Raw genomic sequence first — 13,441 nt, 5'->3', positions numbered from 1 at the left:
ACAAAAAACCCCTAAAGCATACATATTTGGAACCAGTCTCATCTGTCACCTTGTAGATGAGTTTGTTTCGAATACATCTTCTTATGTGAGTCAGCATGGGCAAGTGATGTTTTGGTAAAAATAAGTCACCCTGCACCTATCTCAAATGATTCCTCTAGTCCAGAGGAGGACAATTATTTCAGCTGGAGGGCCATTTAATGAGTTTTGGTGAGCTATGAAGGACTGCACACACAAAATCTTTCAGAAGATATCATTTAAACAAATTATAGATAAAAAACAAATCATACTAAAAATTAAACATCTACTATAACATACTTTAATTTTATTTAAAAAATATTTTTGTCCTGATTTATGTTATGTTGAGTAGTGTATATAGAGGTGATTGCATAATCGCTCAAAATAAAGTGTTACTTTTGTATGGGGGGGAGGGGGGTGCTTCCTGTGCATTAGGTCCAAGGAGCCAGCCCAGGTTAGAGGTAGGTTAGGTGGTAGGGGGCACATGCAGCAGAGCTTGTCTGGGCATGTAAAGCAGAGCTGCAGTTGGGGGGCTTCTGCCCCAGCATGTAGGGTTCCAGCTTCAGGCCACCTTCCACCCATCTGGCCACCTGCAGGTGGCTGCTCATCATGTCAGGCAGAGTGGGTAGAAGGCAGACAGAAACTGGAGCCCCATGCGCTGGGGTAGGAACCACCACCCCCCTCCACCCCTTTCCTGGAGCAGCTCAGCAGATGCAGGAGGAGGAAGAGCTGCTAGAGACAGGGGGGGAGCCAAGCAGCACCTGGGTGGCTGCAGCCACACTGGGAGCAGCCCCGCAGGGAAGCTGTGTGCACTGCCTGGGACCAGGGCCAGGGCTGTGGGGTGCAGGCAAAAGTGCAGAGTGGGCTGCCACAGGTGGGAGTGGATTGGGCTCAGCCCCATGTGGAGTGCTGCGGGCCAGATGCAACCAATTGGAGGGCACCTACCCACAAGCTGGATGTAATCACTTGGCGCAACGGATCCAGCCTGTGGGCCATATTTTGCCCACCCCTGTTCTAGTTAGAGGCCAAAGGAACAAGATGAGCTCCATCCAATGGTGCTGAAAGGATTAGCCAGTGTCATAGCAGAGCCACTGACATAACTGTTTGAGAACTTGGAAGTGCTCAGGTGAAGTCCCAGAGGACTGGAAACTGATCAATGTGGTCCCTATTTTGAAGAAGGGGAGGAAGAAGGATTCAGGTAACTATAGACTGGTCAGTCTCACCTCTATCCTTGCGAAAACCCTTGAAAAAATTATCAAGGGTCATATTTGTAGGAGTCCAGAGGGTAATATAATGTTGAAGGGCAACCAGCACAGGTTCATAGCAGGTAGATCCTGCTTGACTAATCTTGTTTCTTTCTATGACCAGGTCACTAAATGCTTAGATGCAAGAGTTGAAGTAGATGTCATCTACTTGGACTTTAAGAAGGCCTTCGACACAGTATCCCATCCTATTCTTATAAACAAATTGAATGGCTTTGCCATCGATGATTACACAACGTGACTATGTGGGTGGCAAATTGATTTAAGGGTCATACCCAGAGAGTGGTGGTTGACAGGTCGGTATCAACCTCAAAACAGGTGGGCAGTGGGGTCCTCCAAGGCTTAGTCCTTGAGCTGGTGCTATTCAATGTCTTCAGTGATCTGGATGAGGGTGTGGAAAGCACTCTGTCCAAATTCACAGATGACACCTAACTATGGGGCACAGCAAACACCCTGATGGGAAGAAACCAAATCCAGGTAGACCTGGACAGATTAGAGAAGTGGGCAGAGAACAACAGGATGAAAATGCTGCAGCAACAGGGACTTTTCACTGGTTAGGACTGTCATGATCATGTTATGGAAGAGGTAGTTAGCTGTGTTTGCCTGAAGATAGCATCTGATGAAGTAAACCTGCAGTTTAAGAAAGCTTATGCTATGCATCTCTGTTTTAGTTTGTCTTTACGCTGCAAACCTACCCTGCCTTCTGCATGATCATGTTATGACATCCTACTTTCATTATAATGATACTTATAAAAGGGAAAATGAACTTTAAAGATGAAGTAGTACCCTGAAAATCACATGTAAAATGGAACAGAGGAGCCCTGTGTTTATAATGTTCTATCAATAAAGATCTTTCTCCTAACTTTCAGCACTCCAAACTGCTAAATTGGCTGAAAGATTTTTTTCTGACTTGTGCATCGCCACCAATAATGAAGGATTCTGAGGGCCAAAACTGCCCTCCATCCTACCTATCTGTGTAACTATTAATGAAAATTTCAGTGGCATGTACTAATGTAACTGAATATATAATCTTCCACTAAGGGGGCTGTATTGGACTGCTATTATTAATGCATGAATCAGAACAGACTCCAAGTTTCGCAGAATGGTATTTCTTGTCCTGGACTGATAAAAAGAAAAAGTTGTAATAAGAGTAAGTGTTAGCTGAAGTTAATAGTAACTAATTAACAAAAAAGAGCTGCTCACCTGAGCAAGAAGGTTCCCTTTTCACACATGTACTTTAAGATGCAGGCCCATGGTAAAATATAGCAGCTCTGATTTCTTTAAAAAAATATCTTAAAACTAGTGCAGTTGCAATACTCCTTTCAGCTTTAACTGAAGAGTTATTTGTGCCCACAAACCAGCTGTCATTTAAAAATACCCCCCTACCTGAAGACAAGTGATCATGCTTTTTGCTAAGGTGGGCCCAAGGTACAAAATCTACTTCCCCCACATGATGATTTAGTTCATCTTTTCTAACTTTATAAAGGATGCTATTTCTTCCCTTCCATCCTCAAATACCTACAGAACAAACACATTTGTTTTAGTCAATGTCCTGCATGCTTTTAGGAGGCAGATAATGCTACAAAGATCAGATTAGTGTTTTATTCACAACCAGCCAATGAGAATTGCATATGTTCTTCTCGGCTAGGGACAGACATTATACATAAACCAGTTTAAGTGATCAGAAACTGGTTTAAACCTGTAACAGAACAGTGCACGTAAACCAGATGAAAATGGCTGAAGCTGGTTTGAGATAAACCTGGTTGAATGTAGTATCAGACTTAACTGATCTGGGTCAAACCAGTTTATGCAGTGTCTGTTTCAGACCCCTTGCTGGTTTAAGATAAACCAGACTCCCCCAGCATCCCAGCATGCTCTCTGGGCTGGGCAGGTTCCTCTGCTCCCACAGCAGGGCTGGCCCCTCTCCCCTGCTCCCTGGCCAGAGCTCTGGCAGAGACTTGCAGGAACAGAGCCTATATGCCTGGCTTCTCCCTGCTAAGCAGGGATTATTCCCTCACACCCTCACCCCCACCTCTACCTTATGCAGACACCTCAGCATTAGCTAGCAGACCACATGCTGGTTACAGTACATGCTGTGGGAGACGACAAAGGCAGACAGGCTTTTTGGAGCTAATCAACAGGTAGCTTAATGTCCTTTCTTGGAAAAGCTGTTTAAGAGCTTGAACTAATGGAGAGAGGCTTTGTTTTTTTAATAGGTTGATAAACACCAAGTGAGGGGTCATAAACATCTCCTGCTGCACTGCTCAGGGGGAGAGGTGGGTCATTAGAGTGTCCTGATGGAACCTGGCCATGCCCCCCCCAACTCAGCCCTGTTGAAGGGAAGGGAGGGCTGCTCTAGCATCCCCTGGCTTCTAGCCTGAGCGATTGTGGGCATATGCCTGATTTTTTTCAATCCAGAGGGGATGTCTCTGCAGTTACAAACTAGTTCAGCCTAGCTAGGTTAGACTAACCTGCAAAGATTGAATCAATTCAGGCTCAGGCTTTTTGAACGTCTGTCTCTAGCCCTCTAGCTCAAACCACCAAATGAAACCTCAAAGTTCTGAACATCAATTTTTAGGACCAATCCTAGGAAACAATCTCCAGCTATGTACATTCTGATCCTGTTTAAAAACAGGATCCACTCTGTCCCAGGTTAAAAACTAGTGATATCTGCACAGTGTGGCAGGCCAGTAAGGGGTGCTCCTGTGTTAAGCTACCCACCTCACTGTGCCCAACCACCCTCCAGGCTCTGAGTGCCTCTGTGGGGGTGTCTCATGTCCAGTCAACCCCTTTCCTGGAGCACACCTGCAAGCCTGGAGGTAATGCTGCCACCACCCAGGGTCTAGACCGATCTCAGCCCTGTGCCCCCAGGAAACACAGGCCTAATAGTCCTTGAGGGTACCTGACCCACTGTAAGAACGTGGGGTGCTCCCCTCAGTCTGAAGCACAAATCGTGGTCTCCCTTAGCCAGACCAAGGGGACCCCAAGGCATAATTTAGACCCTCTCCCAGTAAGTCTCCCATGCTAGGTACAGAGGAGGACTTTGTTGGTTACAAGGAGTAAGTCTGGAATAGGGTACTGGGTATAGCAATATCAGAGAAATCCCTTAGAGCAAACAGTGGCATGGTAGCCTTTAATTACACATTTGTATTACTGCACGCTATTTATTTATTTAAATCTCAAGTAGCTTATTCACAAGTATAATCCAGAGGCAGGTGAAGATTCCCTCTAAAGGCAAGCAGTTCATCAACCATGAGTTTCAAGAGAGAGAGCGAGTTTCAGATGGTCCATCTTCTCTGAGAGTCCTCATTGGGCTGTTGCCCCTCTTCCTGGGCAGTCTTTAACTTATATAGACCTTATAACCTCATTTACCTGATCCAACGAAGGCCAGCAGTTCTTGGCTGCCAGCCAACCGATTTGAAATGCACCACTGGTTGCTGGGTAGACTGACAGAGTCTCTAGCCCCCTCCCAGTCATGATGACATTGCTTAGAACAATAGGGAGTTTAAGCCCCGCTACCCAGGGGTGTGAGGCCAGTCACGTAGGCAGAGGGAGCAGGTTTCCCCCTCCCTCAGGAATGTATTCAGCTCAAGTTACAACTCAGGATCACCTGAAGAAGATGGGGCCAGGGGTGTCTGCCCTCTGCAGTAACCATGGTAACCAAATTGTCAGAGAGGTCATCAGCTGATAGCAGAGTTTGGGGAAGAGACAGAGTTGGCATTCAGCCATACGCCATATATTAGAAATAAAATGGTAAGCACGCTCACTAGTTGCTTGTACACACCACAGGAAGTTACTTCAGTTTAATTCACTCTAATTAAAGTGAATTAATTCTAGCCTGAACGATTGTGGGCATATGCCTGGGGAATTAGAAAAGTGGGGGGAATTAAACCGAAGTAAACCCCCATAGCATGAACACAAGGGTTGGGCATGATCCTCCAGCAGTGGAAGGGAAGGGAAGGGGACGAGCTGCTGGCAGGCCAGACAGTCCCTGAGCTGCAAGGGAGCCCATGCTTCCCTCTGTGGTGGCACCCCCAGGTGGCTCCCAGCATGGGCAGTCCCAGGGGGCACCACAGCCACGGAGGGAAGCACCAGCGCCCCCACAGCCATGGAGGGAAGCACCGCTCCCCCCCGCCCCCCTGCAGCTGTGGAGGGAAGCACTGGGACCACACACAGCTCAGGCAGGCAGGCAGGCTTCAGGGAGGGGGGCAAAAAAGAAGGCTCGTTGCTTTTTTTTCTTCTTCAGTGGAGCCTACCTGCACGGGCTGCCACCGGGCTGCCTGCACAGCCCCTGAGCTGCACAGGACCCGGTGCTTCCCTCTTCGGCTGTTGCACTTTGTTTGGTAGCAAACTAAAACACCTCAGAGGTGTTTTATTTTCCTCCATCCCAAAATCATTTAACGCGCAATACGCCACTGACAGTGTAGACGGCCATACCATTAGAATGGTGCTAAAGAGCATTTAAGCTGCTTGTACATGCCACAAAATTGGCCTTTAAAAAACCCACTGAGATCACCTATGTCATCTAAAAATAATTCTTCTACCTCCCTACAAAATTTTACTAATGCCAATTTCTAATAAAAACAACAAGTTTTAATAAACTGGAAGTATGCAAAGTATTCTGTACACCGTGCAAGGAGGAAATGTAGTAGGCTTGTTATAATCTATTATTATAACTGCATTATTCTGCACTAAAATCCTGTGTTAATGTACAATATCTTGATGCCATGTTATAAACCAACTACACTATCAAAAAATCAGCAGATTATTTTATTTGCAGCATAGTCATTTAACTTGTTTTATGTTTAGACATGTGATCAAGTTTCTGAATTTCTACAGATGTTTTCAAAGAAACATAGAAAAATAGGACTCACAAGGACCTAAGTAAGTCATCAAAGGGAACACAGAGAGGATCCTGTCTTATGCAAGTCTAAACCATCCCAGACAAATTTTTGTCTAACTTGCACTAAAAACAATGGTACTAAACCTTTTTGGACTTGGGTAATCCCTTACTGGACCTGAGGCACCCCCTGAATAGCTTCTGTGAATTGAGTAGCACCCAATCTCAAAAACTAACTTAAATATTACAGTGCTTACCTCCTTGCAAAGGGGCCAGGGGGTAGGAAACAGCTCAGGCTTGTCCCTACCTGGACCGTCTGCTCATCTCATTACACCTCTCAGCACCCTTCAAATGATCCTGCAGCACCCCAGGGTATCAGGGTACCCTGGTTGAGAATAACCGACTTAAAAAGTCCAATGACAAAAACTCCATAATCTTGCAAGGCAGTAAGTGTTCAATTACCACCATAGTAATAATGATCTTCCTAATATCTAACCTAAATGTCATTCATTACTATTTAAGATGGTTATGTTTTGTCCTGTCCCATGTGGCAGGACAAAAGAAAACAGTCCATCACCATCTTCTTTAGAGCAACCCTTCAGGTATTTGAAGACTTGTCAACCCCCACCTCCAATCTTCTTTTCTTCAGACCAAACAGTCCCAAATCTTTAAGGCTTTCCTTTTCTAGGCCCCTAATCATTTTGTTATTCCCTGCTAAACTCCTTCCAATTTGGCCTCATTTTTTTTTTTTTTTGAAGTACAGTTCCCAAAGCTGGACACAATGGTCTAGGTGAGGCATCACCAGTGGTAAATGGTTTGGAGGAATCACTTACTCCATCTTGGACGTAACACTTCTGTTAATACATTGCAATGTGCTACTACCTTTTTTGCATCAATAGAAGACTTCACTGATAGTCAGTTAGTGGTCCACTATAATACCCAGATCCTTTTCTGCAGTTTAAAAAAGCCAATTTAACTGAATCACAATTCCACACACCTACACAAGCACCACTGTGAACATTTTCCATGCCAAGAAATGCACATTACTTTAGGGCTTGCAAGCAGTTTTCAATCTGGAGCCATATGTTGCCTCAGTAGTGCTTCAAGTCCTTGTTTGCTGGGACCTTTTAATTTTGAACCAATGCCAGAGACATGCATTAAAGCACAGGGTTCAATTTTAAAAGTCTGACTTTTTTCTTAGAAAAATGAAACAAAACAAACAGAAAAACCCTGCATATATCTTACATGGTCAATGAATGTCACTTCTAATATATACTTATCCTGGAAACCTGGAACCTTTCTGATATTTTCCCAAAGTTTCTATTAGCTGATCAAAGGCCTGCTGAAGTCAATGGGAGTTGACTTCAATACCTTTGAAGCAGCCCTCTCTAACTTGGCACAGACTGCATATAATCATAAGGCATTAGCTGCAATAAAATGCAATGGCAAAAGTGAGGAAGGCATTGTTTTGATTGGCAGGAAAAATGGTAATGGTGCCCTTCAGTCTTCTCAACCACTGTTAGGAAGAGGGAAGAGGCATCATCTGACTAGCAGAGCAGGCAAGTGGGGCTCGGCCTCATACAGCTGCTTCTCACACAGGAGAGGTTATAGAAAATCCTTTCCCTCCAACAGAAGCATAGAGGAGAGATTGGTAGCTCTTACCCTCTGTTTGGTTTTTTCTGGGGGTGGGGACAGGGGCATTGGTTGCTAGTTTATTTTGTTTTGGCAATTTAGGGGACTGTCTTAAGGAGCTGTGGGGTTCTTTTGCTATGTTTTTAATTGGAAAATCACTTTTTCCTTATGGCCAGATTTGATGGGATAAGATATGAACTTCTGTCTTCCCCATGGAAGCCCAGGGATGGAATAGGATGGAATATGTGGTCACTCTTCAGCAGCTGACAGATAACCAGCGCAAGTATTTTTTCAATAAGGAGTCTGTAAATCAGAACTGGAAACAGACACAGGGGAAGGCATCCGCTAGTACAGCTGCAGAATGGAACTGAAACTTCTAATGCACAGCAGGGAGATAACAACCCTTTCCTGCCCCCCACAAGTCTCTTAAATTACATGTGAGGAAGTGACAGAAGGGTCCCAATAACAGCATGTGGACCAGTTAGAGAAGGTTAGGAAATGACAACCTGCAACAACAATGACAACAAGTTACTGGCCAATGGATCCCAGGTAAGCTGAGTTAATAAAGTTGATGTCTAATTAAACCAGAACCCCTACCTTCCTTCTTGCATTCAAACCTGCTAATTTTTGCTCTCCCACCTGCCTTGCTGAGTTAAAGTGCTATGCACAAAAGCTAATGCTAATTGACAAAATACAGCATCAGGAAAAAACAGCAACAACAGAGATTTCAGTGGGATGTCCCGGAAGTCTGAACATTAGGTTTGAGTTTTATTTAATATATTTAATAGCCACCCAAAAAAGTGGGAATAAAATGCTCTAAGTAAAATTTGCAAAGGATACTAATGAGAGTGAATTTTTACACACATGAGGGAAGAAATTCAGTACGTAGAAACTTTGGTCTGGATTCTATGAAGAAACCAGAAGAACCCAGATTCTACGACGACCCCTTAACTCCCACTAATTTCACTCCACACCTGACAAGATCAGGTCCTTAGAAGTACTTGAAATAAGTAATAAATAAGATATAAAATGAGATTCGATTTATAAAAAGAAAAAAAAAGAAAAGCCCAAGTTATTCAGTCAGGGGAAAGTATATCAGACACAGACATCCAATGACAAGAAAAAAACTGGAAAGCAGTGTTGCCGAAGTAGATTTAGGCATGGTAACATATACCAAATTCAGTGGAGTTTGTAGTGTTACATGATGGTCATAAACAACACCAATGTTATTTAGGACTCAATACACAAAAATATCAGTTAAACCATAGACTTGGAGGAGACGGTCCTACCACATAGTGCTGGTGAAACAACACAGAGAATACCATTCAATTCCTCAACCATTCAACACAGAGAATACCAATCAATTCCTAGGTACCTAAGTGTCAAATACATTAGGAAAAATATTGGAAAAAATCAAAATAGGAGTACAAGATTTATTAGATACTGGGACTGAAATATATGAAAAGTTAAATATCAAAATATTGCATGATTTAGTTAAATGCCAACTAAAGGATTCATGCAAGTTACATACATATAACTTAACAGCAAAAGGGAAAAAAGTTCCCCAAAGATCTTCAGTTAAAATGGCACTAAGTTAAATAAATTTTGGGTTGAATAACTGAAAAAATGGCTAACTATGTCATGTTAGGTTGGAATGTACAAATTCAGATGGGAATGCCACTTCCACTGGCTTCAACAAGAACATCATCCACATTCATAGGAGATGAAAATTTCTGTCTTCAGAATAGTAAAAGCCCTATCACTTGATTAATTTAAAATGGAAAGCAGTGCATACTGGTGAATTGAAAGCAAGGATTAGATAACTGAAGATATTTTATAGCTAATAGTTTAGTTTGATCCATATTATCTAAGAAGTTAATGTTTTTAAGTCTTGGAGATGGCACACTTTGCAACATGGTGCTGAAAGCTACAGACTGTACTTACTTTTGACAGAGCTGGCTGAACAGAATTTTGGGAGAAAGAGGGCCTTTTCCAGCCTCCCTCATGCTATGAAGGAACAAGAACATGGCAGAAGTCAGAGGTCCAGGGCCTGAGAGGTTCACCACCAATGGATCCTTTGGAATAAAGTTTAATTGTGTATCAACATAACTTCTTGTCTGAGTAAAAACAAACTGAATAGCTTGTAAGTTATGTATTGGTTTACCACAGTGGTTGTCAACAAGGGGTACACATACCCCTGGGGATACTTAAAAGGGTTGTAGGGGGTACATATAACTCCATGTGTGCATGCTCAGCTGCAGCACAGCACGCATGAGGCCAGGAGTGCAGTCCGGCCCTGTGGACAGCAGCCGCGTCCAGCTGGTAAGTTTGTCGTGGGAGGAGGGAGTAGGGCTGGGGCAGGGGCTGCCCAGTGGGGCACGGTGCAGGACAGCCACGCGGGGGGGAGGAGGCGGGTCCCACCACTACGCACACCCCGGGAGGGCATGGGGGTGTATGGCCAGGACTTGTGTGCAGGGTGGGGTGGACTGGGGCTGCAGCCATGCCGGACTCTTCCCAGTGGGGGTTGGCCGGGCTGTGCTTAGGGCAGGTGGCAGTGCTGGGACAGGGTTGGAGGGGCTATGACGAATTCTGGAGTGGCTGCAGCCTCCCCCACTAGCCCCACTCCCATAGGTCCCTGTGGTGAGGGGGGCAGTGGGAGTGGGGCTGAAGCAGGGGCAGGTGCTGCCCAGCCGGAGCAGACTGCGAGACAGAGCCACAAGCAGCTCATTCAGGGGGCATAGGAGGTGGTGGCTCCCACTGCTGCATGCTCCCTGGGAGGGTGCGTGGGGGGAACACGTACCCCTGGATCTGCATGAAGAGTGTGGCAGGCTGTTGGTGTGGGAGGGCTGCAACCCCTCTGCAGCCCCCAACTAGTGCCGCTGCTACTGTCTCCCCTGAGCACAGCCTGGCCCAACCCCTACTGGGAACAACCTGGAGCAGCCCAGGCCCCAGCCCATGCAAAGATCGGGGGGGCACGCACTCCCTGTGCAGCAAAGGGAGCCACCACCCTTCACGACACCCAGACGAACCACTTGCAGCTCCATCCCACATTACGCCTCTGCTGGGCAGTACCTGTCCCTGCTCCAGTGCCATTCCCTCCCTCTCTGCGGGAGCCTATGGGAGCGGGGCTATGGGGGTGGGCTGCAGCCACTCCAGAATTCTCTGTAGCCACCACAACCCACCTCCCACCGCTGCCACCACCTGCACTAAAATGCATCCTGGCCCAGCCTCTACCAGGTACAGCCCAGCACAGCTCCGGCCCCAGCCCACCCCACACACAGATCTGGGAGCACATGCCCCCTGTGCCCTCCTGGGGTGCATGCAGCACCAGGAACCACCACCCCGTGCATCCCCCAGACAAGCCGTTTGCTGCTCCATCCTGCGCTCCGCCCTGACTGGACAGCCCCAGCCCCAGCCCCACTCCCTCCCTCCCTCACCATGGGGGCCTACAGGAGCGGGGCTACGGAGGGGGAGAGGGCTAGGGGGGCGGGGCTACAGCCACTCCAGAATTTGCCATAGCTGCCCCCAGCCCCCTCCCAGCACCATCGTCACCCACCCCGAGCACAGCTCAGCCCAGCCCCTGCCGGGAAGAGCCTAGTACCACCCCAGCCTCAGCCCACAGCGGCAGCCTGCTCTGCCCCCTGTATGCAGATCTGGGGGTACATGCCCCCCATGCCCTCCTGGGGTGTGTGTAGCAGCAGGACAGCCACCCCTCCACATGGCTCAGTCCCACGTCCTGCTCTGGCTGCACAGCCCCTGCCCCAGCCCCACAGGTGGGCCCTTGATCTACCCCTCCCTGCCCCTAAAGCAGCAGCCTGCCATTGCCCCACATGCAGATCTGGAGGCACATGCTCCCAGGGTGCACGCAGCAGTGACAGCCGCCCTCCCTCCCCACACTGCCTGGACAAGCTGCTCACAGCTCCATCCCATGCCCTGCCCCATCTCAGCTGAGCAGCGCCTGCCCCTGCCCCACTCCCTCCCTCCCTCTCTGTGGGGCCTTGATCTGCCCCTCCCACCCCTTAAAAACAAGAAAAAAAATATAAAGGGTACATGAGCTGAAACTTCAAGACAGAAGGGATACACTTGTTAAAAAAAGGTTAAAAACCCCTGGTTTAGCATTTTAGCGTAGCCTGACTAAATTTTAGTCAGAAAGAAAAACATGCTTACTTTTGCCCGTTAAAAGGAAAACAGTTTCTGAATCAAGCAAATATAAATTGTTGATTACTAGCAATTTTGAAAGAGAGACTTGTCGATTATGAACTCTAAACTGCAGTGAAATTTACTACTACTAACTGCAACATAGAGCAACTAGTTTATTTGTATGGTTTTCAGGTATAATTTTGCTCCTAATTAGCATTCAGAAAGTTGGGATTTGTCACATGCTACTTTCTGGTTTGTGTCACCTAAATTTATAGCATGGATTTATGATGTGAGGATGATCCTATTAGGATACTAGAGCCTCAGGTGCTGTCTGCAGAGTATCTAAGCACATTTCTCTCTCCTTTTCTATGGAGACTAACTTCACAAACTCGGAAACCACACCAAGAAGGCATGTGAACAAGTAAACAATATAGCTCAGCTCTTGTTTTGTTCATTCTCAATCTGCAGTATTTTGTTAGAAAAATTTTGAAATATTACCTCACCTTCAGTCTGCTATTTTCAACTATGAAGGAATACTGAGGGAAGAGAGGTCTAAAAGGATCTGATTGTCCTCCAAATACACTTATGTAAAATCATGGATGAATTATTCAGTGCCAGCATAATTAGCGATATCTTTCTTCTTAACAATGAATTTCATCATTATCAAGTTCTTTTGGACATCAGAGTTGCCCATAAAAGGACCTTCCTTCCACTTTACTCTGGAACTAGTTATCAACAAACCTAACAGAAGGTTTACTTCTTGCAGCAATTACCCAGTTTAAAAACCTAAAATTTCACTCTTCAGTAACTCATTTTATTAAAGGAATCAGTTTATAGAGATCATAAACTAGTTGGATATTAAAAGACAAAAGAAACTGCGGAGTGAGAATGTGTTCATCCTTAATTAGTGCTGGCCTGCGTTGCCATTTCTGGAGACGTTGTTCTGATCTTGGTTTCTCTTATTACACTTTACAAGCAAACTGCATCTCTTATTGAACACTTACCAGTTGAGAATCTGCAACTTGGCTGATTTTTAACTTTGTTCCCTTTTCCTTCATCTCATACATTAGTTCATTTAATATGTGAGTCTGTGCCAGGTTCTAAAGGGAAAGGGAGAGATAGAGAGATTGAGCTACTAAATAAAACAACTTCTTCAGTTACAAATTGTAAATTTAGGTATAGTCCAGTGGTTGTCAACCAGGGGTATGCATACCCCTAGGGCTACTTAATAGGGTTGCAGGGGATACGCAGAACCCTGTGTGCATGTGCGCAGCTGTAGCACACCACACAGGCAGCCAGGAGCACAGCCTGGTCACATGGACAGCAGCCGGGTCCAGTTGGTAACCTTGTTGTGGGGGGACGGAGTAGGGTTGGGGAAGGGGCTGCCCAGCCGGGACAGGATGTGGGACTGAGCTGCGGGGGGGGGAGCAGTTCCCACCACTACGCGCATCCCGGGAGGGCATGGGGGTCATGTGCCTCCAGAATTACATGTGGGGTGGGGTGGGGTGGGGTGGGCCAGGCTGGGGCCATGGCTGTGCTGGGTTCTTCTCGG

The 13,441-nt window shown here is 46.1% G+C and overlaps 1 protein-coding gene across 7 annotated transcripts in view; it reads right to left on the bottom strand.

Moving 5' to 3' along the window:
* Nucleotides 1-13,441, bottom strand: part of USP45 (ubiquitin specific peptidase 45) — a 124,683-nt gene that overhangs the window by 60,713 nt on the left and 50,529 nt on the right. For all 7 annotated transcript variants that reach the window (XM_019520170.1, XM_019520171.1, XM_019520173.1 and 4 more), the window contains exons 6-7: nt 12,894-12,989; nt 9,694-9,824 (exon numbers count right to left, since the gene is read on the bottom strand). In XM_019520170.1, the coding sequence (XP_019375715.1) occupies nt 9,694-9,824; nt 12,894-12,989 (227 nt within the window). The remainder of the gene's footprint in view (nt 1-9,693; nt 9,825-12,893; nt 12,990-13,441) is intronic.

Source organism: Gavialis gangeticus, unplaced genomic scaffold, assembly GCF_001723915.1.
Source record: "Gavialis gangeticus isolate Ggan-Ray unplaced genomic scaffold, GavGan_comp1, whole genome shotgun sequence".
NCBI classification, from domain to species: domain Eukaryota; kingdom Metazoa; phylum Chordata; order Crocodylia; family Gavialidae; genus Gavialis; species Gavialis gangeticus.
This window is presented reverse-complemented; position numbering and strand designations above follow the sequence as displayed.